General features: G+C 60.0%; 2 protein-coding genes across 3 annotated transcripts in view; both read left to right on the forward strand.

The window, feature by feature from the left end:
• The window catches only part of NBEAL2 (neurobeachin like 2), a 30,511-nt gene extending 26,640 nt beyond the window's left edge, over nucleotides 1–3,871 (forward strand). For both annotated transcript variants that reach the window (XM_065832149.2, XM_071805441.1), the window contains exons 44-55: nucleotides 3–120; nucleotides 192–289; nucleotides 379–495; nucleotides 584–673; nucleotides 783–892; nucleotides 973–1,145; nucleotides 1,399–1,493; nucleotides 1,591–1,707; nucleotides 1,783–1,944; nucleotides 2,020–2,168; nucleotides 2,264–2,399; nucleotides 3,431–3,871. In XM_065832149.2, the coding sequence (XP_065688221.1) occupies nucleotides 3–120; nucleotides 192–289; nucleotides 379–495; nucleotides 584–673; nucleotides 783–892; nucleotides 973–1,145; nucleotides 1,399–1,493; nucleotides 1,591–1,707; nucleotides 1,783–1,944; nucleotides 2,020–2,168; nucleotides 2,264–2,399; nucleotides 3,431–3,535 (1,470 nt within the window). In that variant the 3' untranslated portion in view covers nucleotides 3,536–3,871. The remainder of the gene's footprint in view (nucleotides 1–2; nucleotides 121–191; nucleotides 290–378; nucleotides 496–583; nucleotides 674–782; nucleotides 893–972; nucleotides 1,146–1,398; nucleotides 1,494–1,590; nucleotides 1,708–1,782; nucleotides 1,945–2,019; nucleotides 2,169–2,263; nucleotides 2,400–3,430) is intronic.
• A 2,836-nt stretch (nucleotides 3,872–6,707) lies between these two features.
• On the forward strand, nucleotides 6,708–17,268 carry LOC136098340 (D-serine dehydratase-like). Its single transcript, XM_065831654.2, is given in 8 exon segments — nucleotides 6,708–7,000; nucleotides 7,701–7,853; nucleotides 11,392–11,672; nucleotides 12,817–13,003; nucleotides 14,705–14,826; nucleotides 15,573–15,759; nucleotides 16,242–16,347; nucleotides 16,415–17,268. Coding segments are annotated over 8 exon segments (1,404 nt in total). The 5' UTR covers nucleotides 6,708–6,722; the 3' UTR covers nucleotides 16,505–17,268.
• The last annotated feature ends 68 nt before the right edge of the window (nucleotides 17,269–17,336 follow it).

Consider the following 17,336-nt stretch of genomic DNA (forward strand, 5'->3'; position numbering starts at 1 on the left):
AGGAGTCAGAGTACGTCTCAGCCCACTTGCACGAGTGGATCGACCTCATTTTTGGCTACAAGCAACGAGGTCCAGCCGCCGTGGAAGCCCTCAATGTCTTCTACTACTGCACCTACGAGGGTGAGGCATGGGGCAGGGAGGTTTGGGGGGCACCCCTCAGGTGGTTCCCCCATGACCATCCCCATCCCCAGGGGCCGTGGACCTGGACGCCATCGCCGATGAGACGCAGCGGAAGGCTCTGGAGGGCATCATCAGCAACTTTGGGCAGACACCTTGCCAGCTGCTCAAGGTAGCTCATAGATGTGTTCCCCCCCCAAAAAATAGTCCCTTTTCGGGGGGGTTACCCACCTTCTTATGCGTCCCCTCCTGCACCCCCAGGAGCCCCACCCTGCCCGGCTGTCGGCAGAGAGCGCTGCCCGCAGGCTGGCCCGCCTGGACACCCGCTCGCCCAACGTCTTCGAGAACCTGGACCAGCTCAAGTCCTTCTTTGTGGAGGTGAGGACAACCCCGGGAGGTCCCTGGATGGGATTTAGGGGGGTGCTGGTGAACAGGAGGGTGCCCACCGGTTGGTGTGTCCCCATAGGGCATCAGCGATGGGGTGGCCCTGGTGCAAGCTGTGGTCCCCAAGAACCAGCCACACTCCTTCATCACTCAGGGATCACCCGATGTCCTGGTGAGTGTGGGGAAACTGAGGCACGGGTGAATGCTACTGGCCCAGAGGGACCAGGAGCCAAACCCTGGGTGATGGGAGCTGCATCACCTCCATCTGCATCTCTGCCCAGGTCACCGTGAGTGCCAATGGTTTGTTGGGGACACACAACTGGTTGCCCTATGACAAGAACATCTCCAACTACTTCAGCTTCACCAAAGACCCCACGGTCTCCAATGCAAAGTGAGTCCCTGGGGATGGGCCCTGGAGGTGCCACCAGCCCACCCATGGCTCTGCCACTGTCCCTTGTCCCTTCCCACCAGGACCCAACGCTTCCTGCAAGGTCCCTTTGCCCCTGGCGCGGATCTCTGCTCCCGCACGCTGGCTGTGTCCCCTGATGGGAAGCTGCTCTTCAGCGGGGGACATTGGGACAACAGTCTTCGTGTCACCTCGCTGGCCAAAGGGAAAGTGATTGGACACATCACCCGGCACATAGGTACGTTCTCCTCTGATAATGACGATGATGATGAAGGTCTGATGATGCCCAATGGGTTTGTAGGACCATGGGGGGAAGCAGGGGACATCTCCCAGTGTCCCACATCTTGTGGCCATGGTCCAAACTCCATTGCAGAGCCAGGGTGGGGTTAGGGCGAGCGGCATCTCCACACCCCAAAACACATCTTGGTGTTGCGGTAGCAAGCATGGTAGGATGGGGCCAGCAGCTCATAGTGTCCCTCTGGGTGTCACAGACATTGTCACCTGCCTATCACTCGACCTCTGCGGCATCTACCTCATTTCTGGGTCCCGAGACACCACCTGCATGGTGTGGCAGGTCCTCCAGCAGGTAGGGGCTTGACCCTTACCCCAGTGCTCCAACCTGCGGGGAGCTCATGGTGGGCGCTGCCACCAGGTCGCTGAGGTCCCCATGTCCTCAACACCAGGGTGGCTTTTCCAGCGGTTTGGCTCCCAAACCCGTCCAGGTCCTGTACGGCCACGACGCCGAGGTGACGTGTGTGGCCATCAGCACCGAACTGGACATGGCGGTGTCAGGCTCCAAGGTGAGCTGAGACAGTGGGGTGGGCAATGGGATGGGCGGTGCCACCATCGTCACCCGTGTCCCCGTCCTCACATAGGATGGTACCATCATCATCCACACCATCCGCCGGGGTCTCTTCATCCGCTCCCTGCGGCCGCCCGGTGAGACGTCACCACCCGCCGTCCTCTCCCACCTGGCCGTGGGGCCAGAGGGACAGGTGGTCGCCCAGACCACTGTGGGTCAACGAGCCTGCTTGAAGGTATGACCAGCTGTCCCTGTGTGTCCCTCCTTGTCACCATCAGCCATGTGCATGTCCCCCCTCCTTGTCTTTCAGGACAGATTTGGGCTGCACCTCTACTCAGTCAATGGGAAGCACCTCTCCTCCGTCCCGCTGGACGAGGAGGTGACGGCCATGTGCTTGACGGAGGAGTTTGTGGTGTTGGGGACCATGCAGTGCGGGCTGGAGATCCGTGACCTCCTGAGGTGAGGGCTGTCACCCACTTTGTCCCACCCCAGTCACCCCATTGGGTGCCCAAGGGGTTCCAGTGGTCCCATCCCACCACTCGTTCTTCTCGCAGCCTCAGGGCAGCCGTGCCCCCCGTGCCCATGCGGGTGCCCATCCACAGCGTGTCCGTCACCAAGGAGAAGAGTCACATCTTGGTGGGGTTGGAGGATGGCAAGCTCATCGTGGTGGGGGCTGGGCAGCCCACTGAGGTGAGCAAGGACCCCCCAGGCCAGGTTGGGGGAGAGGCTGGGGGTGGTCATGGCTTGGTGTCCGCTGGGTGCCGCTGGGCTGGGGACCTCTGCTTGTCCTCCTTGGTCTCCAGAGTAGATTGGGGCAGAGGTGGGATGGGGTGGGGAAGGGGATGTGGGAAAGGGAGAGGATGGGGATGGAAAGGAGGAAGAGATGGAGACAGAGAAGGAAGTGGAGGTGGAGACAGGGAAGGAGATGGACATGGGGAAGGGGATGGAGGTGTAGGTGGTGATGGAGATGAAGGTGGAGATAGGGATGAAGATGGAGCTAGGGAAGGGGATGAAGATAGGGAAGGGCATGGAGTTGGTGGAGATGGAGATAAAGAGGATGAAGATAGGGAAGGAGGTGAAGATGGAGATGGAGAAGGATACGGAGGTGGAATTGGAGACAGGGAAGGGGTTGGAAGTGAACATGGTGGTGGAGATAGAGATACGGAAGGGGATGAAGAGGAGGCTGGTGGGTGGAGGGTGATGAGGGGTTGGGCAGGGGCTGGGGGTACAGATGGGGAAGGGGATGGCGATGAGAGAAGTGGGGAGGTTGGAAGGTGATGGGGATGAGTGGGTGGAGAAAAGGGCGAGGTTTGGAAGGTGATGATGATGAGGGAGAGGCTGGGGCTGATGGGTACTTGGAAGGGGAGAAGGAGATTTGGAAGGGGATGGAGATGGAAAAGTAGGTGGACATCTGTCGGGGGATGGAGAGCTGGAAGGGGATGAAGATGATGATGCAGAAGGGGCTGGGGATGATGCGGAAAGGGCTGGAGATCTGGAAGGGGATGAGGAAGATGATGGAGAAGGGGGTGAGGGTCTGGAAGGGATTAGGAGGGTGATGGAGAAGAGGATGGAGATCTGGAAGGGGATGAAGATGATGATGGAGATCTGGGAGGCGATGAGGATGAGATGGAGAGGAGGATGGAGATCTGGAAGGCTGTGGGGACATGGGATGGGGACAGGGACATGAAGTGGGTGCTCACCCCCCCCATCTCACCCCCCAGGTGCGGCCGGGCCAGTTCCACCGCCGGCTCTGGCGTTCCACGCGCCGCATCTCCCAGGTCTCAGCCGGCGAGACCGAGTACAACCCCCCCGAGGGCAGGTCCTAACCCACCCCACCCCCGGGGTGCCCTGGAGATGGGGATCCCCCGCACCCCACAAATCTGGGGGGGTCGGGGAGCCCCATGCTGCCCCGCGCCCGTGGCCTTATCCAGCCCCCGCTGGGGGGGAGCAGAATTGTGCGTGTGTCCCCCTCAATTTTTAGGGGTGACAGGGCTGAGGAGGAGGCGGGGGGACCCCTCGCTGGGAAGGGGGGTGCCGCGTGTCCCCCCCGCCGTGCCCGCTGGCCGGGAGCCGGTGGGTGCGTCGTGTGTGTGTCCCCCCCGCGGTTTTTCTATCCATTTTTAGATCTTTTACAGAAAAAAAGAATTAAAAATAATATATCTATGGGAAATCACTGTGTGCGAGGCCCTCGAGTGCCCCACGCTGGGTGGGGGTCGTGCAGCCATGGGTCACAAGTGGGGGGGTCTCAGCAGCCGTGCGCCCACGTGGGACAAGTGTGGGGGTCTCAGTAGCTGTACCCACACGTGTCACAAGTTGGGGGGGTCTCAGCAGTCATATCACAAGCATTGGGGGGGTCTCAGCAGCCATACACCCATGTCATGAGTGTGGGGGGTCTCAGCAGCCAAGTTCCCACATGTCACGAGTTGGGGGGACGGGTCTCAGTAGCTGTCCCACACGTGACATGAGTGTGGGAGGTCTCAGCAGCCAAGTACCCACGTGTCATGAGTGTGGTGGGGTCTCAGCACCCACATGTCATGAGAATTGGGGATGGGGTCCTCAGCAGTCGTTTGTCATCAGTGTTGAGGGGGGTCTCAGTAGCTGTACCCACATGTGTCACATGTTGGGGGGTCTCAGCAGTTGTACCCACATGTGTTATGAGCATGGGAGGTCTCAGCAGCCATGCACGTGTGTTACGAGTGGGGGGGTCTCAGTAGTTGTACCCACATGTCACATGTGGATGGGTTTCAGCAGCCATGCACCCATGTCACGAATGCTGGGGTCTCAGCAGCCGTGTATCATGAGTGGGAGGGGGTCTCAGCAGCCGTGTGCCCCCATGTCACAGGTTGGGGGTCTCAGCAGCTGTGTACCCCCATGTCACAGGTTGGGGGTCTCAGCAGCCGTGTACCCCATGTCAGAGGTTGGGGGGTCTCAGCAGCTGTGTACCCCCATGTCACAGGTTGGGGGGGTCTCAGCAGCCGTGTACCCCCATGTCACAGGTTGGGGGGGTCTCAGCAGCCGTGTGCCCCCATGTCACAGGTTGGGGGGTCTCAGCAGCCGTGTGCCCCCATGTCACAGGTTGGGGGTCTCAGCAGCCGTGTACCCCATGTCACAGGTTGGGGGGTCTCAGCAGCCGTGTACCCCCATGTCACAGGTTGGGGGGTCTCAGCAGCCGTGTACCCCCATGTCACAGGTTGGGGGGTCTCAGCAGCCGTGTACCCCCATGTCACAGGTTGGGGGGTCTCAGCAGCCGTGTGCCCCCATGTCACAGGTTGGGGGGTCTCAGCAGCCGTGTACCCCCATGTCACAGGTTGGGGGTCTCAGCAGCCGTGTACCCCCATGTCACAGGTTGGGGGTCTCAGCAGCCGTGTACCCCATGTCAGAGGTTGGGGGGTCTCAGCAGCTGTGTACCCCCATGTCACAGGTTGGGGGTCTCAGCAGCTGTGTACCCCCATGTCACAGATTGGGGGTCTCAGCAGCCGTGTACCCCCATGTCACAGGTTGGGGGTCTCAGCAGCTGTGTACCCCCATGTCACAGGTTGGGGGTCTCAGCAGCCGTGTACCCCCATGTCACAGGTTGGGGGGTCTCAGCAGCCGTGTACCCCCATGTCACAGGTTGGGGGTCTCAGCAGCCGTGTACCCCATGTCAGAGGTTGGGGGGTCTCAGCAGCTGTGTACCCCCATGTCACAGGTTGGGGGGTCTCAGCAGCCGTGTACCCCCATGTCACAGGTTGGGGGTCTCAGCAGCCGTGTACCCCCATGTCACAGGTTGGGGGTCTCAGCAGCCGTGTACCCCATGTCAGAGGTTGGGGGGTCTCAGCAGCTGTGTACCCCCATGTCACAGGTTGGGGGGTCTCAGCAGCCGTGTACCCCCATGTCACAGGTTGGGGGTCTCAGCAGCTGTGTACCCCCATGTCACAGGTTGGGGGTCTCAGCAGCCGTGTACCCCCATGTCACAGGTTGGGGGGTCTCAGCAGCCGTGTACCCCCATGTCACAGGTTGGGGGTCTCAGCAGCCGTGTACCCCCATGTCACAGGTTGGGGGTCTCAGCAGCCGTGTACCCCCATGTCACAGGTTGGGGGTCTCAGCAGCCGTGTACCCCCATGTCACAGGTTGGGGGTCTCAGCAGCTGTGTACCCCCATGTCACAGATTGGGGGTCTCAGCAGCCGTGTACCCCCATGTCACAGGTTGGGGGTCTCAGCAGCTGTGTACCCCCATGTCACAGGTTGGGGGTCTCAGCAGCCGTGTACCCCCATGTCACAGGTTGGGGGTCTCAGCAGCTGTCCCCACGTTTGTCACGAGCATGGGGGTCCCAGCAGCCGTGTGCCCACGTGTCACAAGTGTGGGCGTCCCAGTAGCTGTGCACGTGTCATGAGTGGGTGGGGTCTCAGCAGCCGTGCACCCGCATCGTGAGTGTGGGGGGGGTCTCAGCCGCCAAAATCCCACGTGTCACAAGTGTGAGCGGGCTCAGCAGCCATGTACCTACATATCATGAGTGGGAGTGGGGCTCTCAGCAGCTGTGCACCCCCATGTCACGAGTGTGGGAGCTCTCAAGAGCCGTGTGTCCCCACGTCACGTGTGTGGGGGGTCTCAGCAGTGTGTGTCCCCATGTCACGAGTGTGGGGGGTCTCAGCACCCTTGTGTCCCCATGTCACGAGTGTGGGGGTCTCATCAGCCGTGTGTCCCCATGTCACGAGTGTGGGGGTCTCATCAGCCGTGTGTCCCCCTGTCACGAGTGGGGGGGGGTCTCAGCAACAGTGTGTCCCCACGTCACGAGTATGGGGGGGTCTCAGCAGTCATGTGTCCCCATGTCACGAGTGGGGGGGGTCTCAGCAGCGTGTGTCCCCCTGTCACGAGTGCGGGGACAGCCAGGCTCTCAGCACCGCACACACACACACGTGTCACGAGCACGTGCGCCCTCATCAGCCCTGTCCCCACGTGTCACGAGCGTGCCGGGTCTCAGCAGCCACGCACCCACGTGTCACAAGCCCGGGAGGTCTCGCACCCCCGGGCACATGGAGCTCCCCCCACGGGCACGGGAGTCCATGTGCGGCCGCTGTCCCATGGAGCGGGCAGGCTGTCCCCGTGCTGTCCCCAGCGCAGTGCCCGTGTCCTCCCCTGCTCCGGCCACCCCCTGCGGGCCCCCCGGCCGGCAGCGACCTCTGTCCCCAGCCAAGGCTGCGGGTGCCCACGGCGTCACGTGGAACGGGGACACCAGAGCCACCAGAGCCACCAACGCTGAGCCGGGAGCAGCCGCAGCGCAGGACGGAAGGATGGACGGACAGGCAGACAGGTGGGCAGGGCTGGGTGCTTGGGGTGACACTGGGGCCGTCACCCTGACAGCCTCGTGTGGGTGCCCCGGGTGGCAGTGGGGACACCGAGGTGCCACCAATGGAGGGTCCGGGTGTCCCCGTCCCAGCTGGGCTTGGACACATGTCCCTGTCTCCATGTCCTGGGCCCAGGTGGTCCAGCATGTCCCAGTCCCAGATGTCCCACTCCCCAGTTTCCCAGTCCCGTATGTCCCTATTCCATGCATCCCAGTCCTATGGGGGTTCAGGTTTCCCAGTTCCAGGTGTCCCTGTCCCATATATCCCAGTCCTATTTGTCCCTCTCCCAGGTGTCCAGTCCCATGTGTCCCAGTTCCAGGTGTCCCTGTTCCCAGTGTCTGTGACCCAGGTGTCCCTCTCCCCAGTTTCCCAGTCCCATATGTTCCTATTCCATGTGTCCCAGTCCCAGTTCTGGTGACCATGTCCCATATATCCCAGTCCCATTTGTCACTCTCCCACTTGTCCCTGTTCCCAGTGCCCCTGTCCCAGGTGACCCAAACCACCCCTCACTTTGGGTCCCATGGGGGGCTCAACACCCCAGCCCCCAATCCCAACCACCTCTGTCCCCATGGGGTGGGTGCAGGGGTTTTTTTGAGGGGTGCATGGTGGGTGTAGGTTTTTGGGGGACAGTGGGTGCAGGGCAGGCGTGTCCCCCTGTCCCAGCAGCAGCAGGTGGCTGGGAGCCCCCCTGGAGCAGGTGCCCACCCCGGCGCTGGCCCTGGACCGGGCCACGCTGCAGCGCAACGCCGAGCGCATGCGGGAGCGCTGCCAGGCCCTGGGCGTCCGCCTGCGCCCCCACGTCAAAACACACAAAACGCTGTGAGTGCGGCCCCAGGAACCCCCACATCCCCCCAACATCCCCTCAGCATCCCCCCGAACTTCCCTCCAGCATCCCCCAACATCCCCCCAACATCCCCCCCACATCTCTCAGCATCCCCCCAGCATCCCCCCCATCATCCTCCAGCATCCCCCCAGAATCCTCCAGCATCCCCCCCACATCTCCCAGCATCCCCCCAGCATCCCCCCAACTTCCCTCCAGCATCCACCAGCATTCCCCCAGCATTTCCGCCATCATCCTCCAGCATCCCCCCAGAATCCTCCAGCATCCTCCCAGCATCCCCCCAACATTCCCCAACCATCCCCCCAGCATCCTCCCAGTATCCCCCAGTATCACCCAGTGTGCCCCCAGCGTCCCCCCAGAATCCCCCAGCATCCCCCCACATCTCTCAGCATCCCTCAGCTTCCCCCACCATCTCCCCAGGATTCCCCCAGCATTCCCCCCAGTATCCCCCCAACTTCCCTCCAGCATCCCCCAGCATCCCCCCCAACATTCCCCAGCACCCCCCCAGCCTCCCCCCAGCATCGCTCCAGCATCCCCGCCATCATCCTCCAGCATCCCCCAGAATCCTCCAGCATCCCCCCAGAATCCTCCAGCATCCCCCCAACTTCCCTCGAGCATCCCCCCAACATTCCCCAACCATCCCCCCAGCATCCTCCCAGTATCCCCCAGTATCACCCAGCGTCCCCCCCAGCGTCCTCCCAGAATCCCCCAGCATCCTCCCCCCATCTCCCAACATCCCCCAGCTTCCCCCACCATGCCCCCAGGATTCCCCCAGCATCCCCCCAAGCATCTCCCCAGCATCCCCCAACATGCTCCCAGTATCCCCCCAAGCATCCCACATCCTCCGTATCTCCCCCAATCATCCCCCAGCATCCCCAACAACATCCCCCCCAGTATCCCCACCAGCATCTCCCCAGTATCCCCCCAACATCCTCCCAGTATCCCTCCATCTTTCCCGAGTATCACCCCCCAACCTACCCCCCAGCATCTCCTCAGCTTCTCCCCATCTCCCTCCCCAATGTCCCACCAACTTCTACACCAACATCCCCCCAGTATCCTCCCAGCATCCCCCACCTTCCCCTGGCATCCCTCCAGCATCCCTCATCCTCCCTACCTCCCCCAGTCATCCCACATCTTCCCCCAGCCCTTCCAGCGTCATCCCAGTATCCCCCAAACTCCCCCTGAGTATCTCCCCATCACCCCACCACCTTCTACCCCATCATCCCCCCAATATCCCCCCAGTATCCTCCCAGCATCTCCCCATCTTCCCCCATTTTCCCCCATTCTTCCTCCATTTTCCCCCATCTTTCCCCCATATCTTTCCCCCATATCTTCCCACCATATCTTCCCACCATCTTCTTCCTAACATCCCCCATCTATCTTCTCCCATCTTCCCCCCATCATCTTCCACCATCTTCTCTCCATCTTCTCCCCATCTTCCTCCCATCTTATCCCCATCTTCCCTTATCTTTCCCCATCTTTCTCATCTTCTCTCCATCTTCCCCTCAACTTCGCCCCATCTTGCCCCCATCTTCTTCCCAACATCCCCCATCTTCTCCCCATCTTCTCCCCATCTTCTCCCCATCTTCTCCCCATCTTCTCCCCATCTTCTCCCCATCTTCTCCCCATTTTCTCCCCATTTTCTCCCCATCTTCTCCCCATCTTCCCCATCTTCTCCCCATCTTCCCCTCATCTTTCCCCATTTTCTTTCCATCTTCCCCTCGTCTTCTTCCCATCTTCCCCCCAACTTCTTCCCAACATCCCCCCCATCTTCTCCCCTGTCTCCCCCATCTTCTCTCCATCTTCCCCTCATCTTCTTCCCAACATCCCCCCATCTTCTTCCTGACATCCCCCCATCTTCTCCCCATCTTCCCCCCAACGTCTTCCCAACATCCCCCCATCTTCTCCTCATCTTCTCCCCATCTTTCCCCTGTCTCCCCCATCTTCTCTCCGTCTTCCCCTCATCTTCCCCCATCTTTCCCCATCTTCTCTCCATCTTCCCCCCATCTTCTTCCCAACATCCCCCCATCTTCTTCCCAACATCCTGCCGTCTTCTCCCCATCTTCTCCCCGTCTTCCGCATCTTCTCCTCATCTTCCCCCCATCTTTCCCCATGTTCTTTCCATCTTCCCCTCATCTTCTTCCCATCTTCCCCCATCTTTCCCCATCTTCTCTCCATCTTCCCCCCATCTTCTTCCCAACATCCCCCGATCTTCTCCCCATCTTCTCCCCATCTTCCCCCATCTTTCCCCATCTTCTCTCCATCTTCCCCCCAACTTCTTCCCAACACCCCCCATCTTCTCCTCATCTTCTCCCGATCTTCCCCCTGTCTTCCCCCATCTTCTCTCCATCTTCCCCCCATCTTCTTCCCATCTTCTCCCCATCTTCCCCATCTTCTCCTCATCTTCCCCACATCTTTCCCCATTTTCTTTCCGTCTTCCCCTCATCTTCTTCCCATCTTCCACCATCTTTCCCCATCTTCTCTCCATCTTCCCCCCATCTTCCCCCCATCTTCTTCCCAACATCCCCCGATCTTCTCCCCATCTTCTCCCCATCTTCCCCCATCTTTCCCCATCTTCTCTCCATCTTCCTCTCATTTTCCCCCCATCTTCCCCCCAATTTCTTCCCAACACCCCCCATCTTCTCCTCATCTTCTCCCCATCTTCCTCTCATCTTCCCTCATCTTCCCTCATCTTTCCTCATCTTCTCCTCATCTTCTCCCCATCTTCCCCATATTCTCCTCATCTTCCCCCCATCTTTCCCCATTTTCTTTCCATCTTCCCCTCATCTTCTTCCCATCTTCCCCCATCTTTCCCCATCTTCTCTCCATCTTCCCCCCATTTTCCCCCATCTTCTTCCCAACATCCCCCGATCTTCTCCCCATCTTCTCCGCATCTTCCCCCATCTTTCCCCATCTTCTCTCCATCTTCCCCCCATCTTCTTCCCAACACCCCCCATCTTCTCCTCATCTTCTCCCCATCTTCCCCCTGTCTTCCCCCATCTTCTCTCCATCTTCCTCTCATCTTCCCTCATCTTTCCTCATCTTCTCCCCATCTTCTCCTCATCTTCTCCCCATCTTCCCCATCTTCTCCTCATCTTCCGCCCATCTTTCCCCATTTTCTTTCCATCTTCCCCTCATCTTCTCCCCATCTTCCCCCATCTTTCCCCATCTTCTCTCCATCTTCCCCCCATATTCTTCCCAACATCACCCCATCTTCCCCCCATCTTCTTCCCAACGTCCCCGATCTTCTCCCTATCTTTTCCTCATCTTCCCCCATCTTTCTCCATCTTCTCTCCATCTTCCCCTCATCTTCCCCCCATCTTCCTCCATCTTCTCCCCAACATCCCCCCATCTTCTCCCCATCTTCTCCCCATCTTCCCCATCCTCTCCCCATCATGCCCCCAGCACCCTCCCCGTATCGCTCCCACCATCCCCCAACCACCCCTCCATCATCTCCCCCCACTTCTCCCCCGCACCCCACTGCCCCCCACCACCTCTCACCCCCGTTCCCCGCAGCGAAGGCGCCGCGCTGGCCACGGGCGGCACCCGCCGCGGCATCACCGTCTCCACGTTGGCCGAGGCGCGGTTCTTCGCGGCGGGGGGGTTCGACGACATCCTGTACGCGTTCCCGCTGCCGGGGGGGCGGCTGGAGGAGTGCGCCGCCCTGGCCCAGCGCCTCCAGAGCTTCCAGATCCTCCTCGACGCCCCCCAGGCCCTGGCCCTGCTGCGCCAGCGCCCGCTGGCCCCCCCAAAGCGCTGGCTCGTCTGGCTCAAGCTCGACTGCGGCAATGGCAGGGGTAGGTGACCCCCACCCCCAAACAATAACCCACCCACAGCGTGGGGGATGCAGAGATGGGCATCACGCGTCTTCCCCATGGGTGTTTTCATCCACACCCCCTCCAGGATGCTCCATGTCCCCCCTCCCAGACCCATCATCTCAATGAGGATGGAGCATGTAAGACCCCCCTGCCAGGATGCTCCATGGGGTGAAGGTGGCCCCCCTTTTCCCCATGGGGGTAAAGGGACATTTAACACCCCCCCCCCCTGAAATTAACTCCCATTTTTACCCCCTCAGGATGCTCCATGATGGCCCAAAACCCCATTATGGGATATTAACCCCCCCCAAATTAACTCCCATTTTTACTCCCTCAGGATGCTCCATGGTGGCCCAAAACCCCATTATGGGATATTTAACACCCCCCCCCAAATTAAATCCCATTTTTACTCCCTCAGGATGCTCCATGATGGCCCAAAACCCCATTATGGGATATTTAACACCCCCCCCTCAATTAAATCCCATTTTCACTCCTTCAGGATGCTCCATGATGGCCCAAATTCCCCCCTATGGGACATTTAACCCCCCCTCAAATTAAATCCCATTTTTACCCCCCAGGATGCTCCATGGTGCCCCAAAACCCCCATAATGGGACATTTAACCCCCAAAAATCCCCAAATCCCATTTTTACCCTCCAGGATGCTCCATGGGGCACAGGTGACCCCAAATCCCGCATAACGGAACATTTAACCCCCCCAAAATCCCATTTTTCCCCTCCTGGGATGCTCCATGATGCCCCAAACCCCCCATAATGGGACATTGAAGGCCCCCATAAATAAAATCCCACTTTTACCCCCCCAGGATGCTCCATGGGGCACAGCTGACCTCAAATCCCCATTATGGGACATTTAACCCCCCCAGATTAAATCCCCAAATCCCATTTTTACCCCCCCGGGATGCTCCGTGGTGCCCCCAAAGCCCCCATAATGGGGCATTTAAGGCCCCCCCCCCCAAATAAAATCCCATTTTTACCCCCCAGGATGCCCCATGGTGGGTGCTGCCCCACACGTCCAACCCCAACCCCTCATCCCCACCATCCCCCCAACACGTGGCATCAACCCCCTCCCCAAACCCCCCCAAAATCCAAATGTGTGTCCCCCCCATAGCCGGCGTGCGCCCCCAGGACCCGGAGGCCTTGTCCCTGGCTCGGGCCATCGCCTTGGATGCCCCGGGGGAGGTGACACTGGTGGGGGTCTACGCTTACTGTGGGGACACCTACGGCTGCCGCGATGTCCCCGCCGTCCAAGCCACCGCCAGGGCCACCGCCACCGCCGTGCTCGACTTTGTCACCGCGTGAGTGTCACCCCCCCAACCCCCATAAAAACCTGGTTGTAAATGTAAATCGCCCCCATAAAAGCGACGCCCCCCCCTCCCCCGCCACCACCACCACCTGGGGAGCAGGAGGATGCTGGTGGCTCCGGTCACCTTTGATGTGGGTTTGGTGACGGGTTGTGACTTGTGTTATTGTCCCCCGCCGCCTTTGTCACCCTTTTGTTTGGCGTCTTGGAGGGAAATGCTGCCGGATGGTTCCTGCTGGGTGGGGGGGACACCCTGGGACCCCCATCCCCTGGGACCCCCCCATCCCATGTGCACAGGGACCTGGTCCCCTGGGGACACATCCTGGGGGTCTCTGGTCCCACCTCAGCTGGTTTGGTGGTGGGGAAACTGAGGCATAAGGGAAAAACTGCTGCCTCGCCCCCCCCCCAAAATTGGGTGCTGATGTGAGCCCCCCAATGCTTTGATGGACTCTACAGATCCTGGGGGGACAGGGAGGGGACGGATGACACATCTGGGGTACTTGGGCACATCTGGGAGGGTCACAGGCACATCTGGGGGTGCCATGGGACATGGGGAGGGTCTAAGGCATATTTGGGGGTGTCCTGGGACATCTGTCCGGGGGTCACAGGCATATCTGGGGGATGATCTAGCACATCTGGGGCTCCTGGGCACATCTCGGGGTGCTCTGGTACACTTAAGATGGTGGTTGAGCACATCTGGGGGCTTCTGGGCACATCTGGGGATACCCTGGGACATCTGGGCACGGAGGGGTCCCCAGCACAGTTGGGGGTGCTCAGGCACATGGATGGAAGTCCCATGCACATCTGGGGAGTGCTCCTACACATCTGGGGGGTCAAATCATTTAGCACATCTGGGGGCTCCTGGACGCATTGGGGGGGATCTATGGCTTATGGGGGTCAATATTTGGCACAAGTGGGGGGACCTCCTGTGGCACCCAAGGGTGATGGACCCACCTCTGGTCCTGTTTCTGTGGCACCCAAGGGTGATGGCCCCACATCTGATTCTGTTTCTGTGGCTCCCAAGGGTGATGGACCCACCTCTGGTCCTGTTTCTGTGGCATCCAAGGGTGATGGCCCCACATCTGATTCTGTTTCTGTGGCTCCCAAGGGTGATGGACCCACCTCTGGTCCTGTGGCACCCAAGGGTCCTGGACCTTCTTCTGGTCCTGTGGCTCCCAAGGGTGATGGAAGCATCTCTGGTCCTGTTTCTGTGGCACCCAAGGGTCCTGGACCTTCTTCTGGTCCTGTGGTTCCCAAGGGTGATGGACCCACCTCTGGTCCTGTTTCTGTGGCACCCAAGGGTCATTGACCTTCTTCTGGTCCTGTGGTTCCCAAGGGTGATGGACCCACCTCTGGTCCTGTTTCTGTGGCACCCAAGGGTCCTGGACCTTCTTCTGGTCCTGTGGTTCCCAAGGGTGATGGACCCACCTCTGGTCCTGTTTCTGTGGCACCCAAGGGTCCTGGACCTTCTTCTGGTCCTGTGGCACCCAAGGGTGATGGACCCACCTCTGGTCCTGTTTCTGTGGCACCCAAGGGTCCTGGACCTTCTTCTGGTCCTGTGGCACCCAAGGGTGATGGACCCACCTCTGGTCCTGTTTCCGTGGCACCCAAGGGTGTTGGACCCACCTCTGGTCCATCTCCCGCAGTCCCTGGGGTGGCGATGTCCCCATCACCCGCAGTGTCCCCTGTCCCGCAGGCTGCGGCGGGCGGGCGTCCCGTGTCCCCAGGCCAGCATGGGCTCCACGCCGTCCTGCAGCCACCCGGTGCCGGAGATGTCCCAGCTCACCGAGCTGCACCCGGGCAACTACCTGTTCTATGGTGAGCAGCTCGGGAACCCCCAAAACCTCCGGTGACCCCCTCCCAGGGTGGGATGCACCCCAACCTGCGCACCCGCCACCCAAATACTCCCCAAGCTCCTTTTGTTAGTATTCCCCAACCTATTCTGCAATTATTCCCCCAATATTCCCCTAATATTCACTATTATCCCCCAACTATTCCCCAAATACTGACTATTTTTCCCCAAATATTCCCTATTTTTCCCCAAATATTCCCTATTACTCCTCAAATCATTTTGCTATTACCCCCCAAATACTTCCTATTACCCCCCAAATACTCCCTATCATTCCTCACCCTATTTCGTGGTCACTCCCGAAATATTTGCTATTACTCCCCAAACATTTTCTATAATTCCCCCAATATTCCCCAAACTATTTTCTGTTATTCCCAAATATTTTCTTCGTCCCCCAAATATTCTCCAAATATTCCCCAAGCTATTTCGCTATTATTCCCCAGATATTCCCCAAAATATTTTGCTATTATTCCCGAACTATTTTGCTATTATTCCCCAGATATTCCCCAAATATTTGCTGTTATTCCCCAAATACTCGCCATTATTCCCCAAGCTACTTTCTATTATCCCTCAAACATTCCCCCAATATTTTCTGTTATTCCCCAAATATCCCCCAAAATATTTTGCTGTTATCCCCTAATATTTGCTGTTATTCCCCAAATATTCGCTCTTATCCTCCCGACCACTGTGACGCCCCCCAAATGGCGCCCCACAGACCTCCAGCAGACCCAGCTGGGCTGAGCAATACGTAACTGAACCAAGTAGACAACAAAAAACAGGGTCGTCGGTCACTACCCCCATCGCAACCAGCTCCTGCTGGACTGCGGCTGGGCCGCCCTCAGCCTGCACGGCCCGCGGGCGCCCGGGGACTGCGCCGCCATCGAGGGGCACCCAGAGCTGCGGTGAGAGCGGGGACGCGGGTTCGGGGACGCGGGTGGGGACGTGGGGGTGAAGATGGTGGAGGGAGTGGAGCATCTCCTGTGTGAGGAAAGGCTGAGGGAGCTGGGGCTCTGGAGCTGGAGAAGAGGAGACTGAGAGGGGACTCATTCCTGGGGATCAATATGGAAAGGGGCAGTGTCAGGAGGATGGAGCCAGGCTCTTCTGGGTGACAACCAGTGACAGGACAAGGGGCAATGGGTGCAAACTGGAACACAGGAGGTTCCACTGCAAGAGGAGAAGCAACTTGTTGGGGGTGAGGGTGTCAGAGCCTGGCCCAGGCTGCCCAGGGAGGTTGTGGAGTCTCCTTCTCTGCAGACATTCAAACCCGCCTGGACCCCTTCCTGTGGAACCTCAGCTGGGTGTTCCTGCTCCGGGGGGGTTGCACTGGATGAGCTCTCCAGGTCCCTTCCAACACTCTGTGACCCCGTGTGCCGTGTCCCCGCAGGCTGGTGCGGCTCACGCAGGAGCACGGGCAGGTGGAAGCCGTGGATGGGCCGTTGGATTTCAAGCGGTTCCCGGTGGGCAGCATCCTGGCTCTCATCCCCTACCACGTGAGTACCCGCCCCCCACTCCCTGCCGTGCCCCACCACAGCCAGCTCAGCACCCCTGTCCCCGCAGGCCTGCGCCACGGCCGCCATGCACCCCGTCTACTACGTCCACGCCGGGGGGAAGGTGGTGGAGCTCTGGCACCCGGTCCGCGGCTGGTAGGGAGGAGAGCAGGGCGCTGCCGGGGTGCTGCACACATATCGGGGTACTGCACCCCCCCCAGACTGGAGTCCTGCACCCACACCACGATCCTGCACCCACACCACGATCCTGCACCCACCCTGATGCTGCACTCATTCCATGGTTCTGCACCCAGTCTGGGGTGCTGCACCCCCTCCATACAGGGGTGCTGCACCTATACCAGGGTGCTGAACCCCCCCCACGCCGGGGTGCTGCACCCATGCACAGACACAGCACCCAAGTTGGGGTCTCACAGCAGCATCCTGCACCCACACTGGGGTCCTGCACGCACACCGGGGTGCTGCACCCCCCCCCCCCCGCACTCATTCTGGGGTTCTGCACCTATTCTGGGGTGCTGCGCTCATGCTGGAGTCCCACGCTAGAGTCCTGCATCCATGTGGGGTGCTAGACCCCCACAAAGCCCCTACACCCACACCAGGGTGCTGCTGAGCCCCTGTACCCACGCTGGGGTCCCACGGCAGCATCCTGCACCCACCTGGGGTGTTGCACCTACCCCAAGGTCCTGCACCCACCCTGATGCTGCACCCACACTGGGGTGCTGCAGCTACTTTGGGGTTCTGCACCCACACCGGGATGCTGCACCCATGCTGAGACCCAGCACTCACACCAAGACCCTGCACCCGTGCTGGGCTCCCACGCCTGCATCCTGCACCCACACCACAACCCTGCACACACTCCGGGGTGCTGCACCCCGCATTCCGAGGTCAATAAAGCCGCTTCTCCCACTTCCAGCCTCTTTTGCCCCCGGGACAGGCCGTGGGAATGCGGCGGGGGGGACACACCGTCACCTCGG

The sequence above is a fragment of the Patagioenas fasciata genome, chromosome 2, assembly GCF_037038585.1.
Source record: "Patagioenas fasciata isolate bPatFas1 chromosome 2, bPatFas1.hap1, whole genome shotgun sequence".
NCBI classification, from domain to species: Eukaryota; Metazoa; Chordata; class Aves; order Columbiformes; family Columbidae; genus Patagioenas; species Patagioenas fasciata.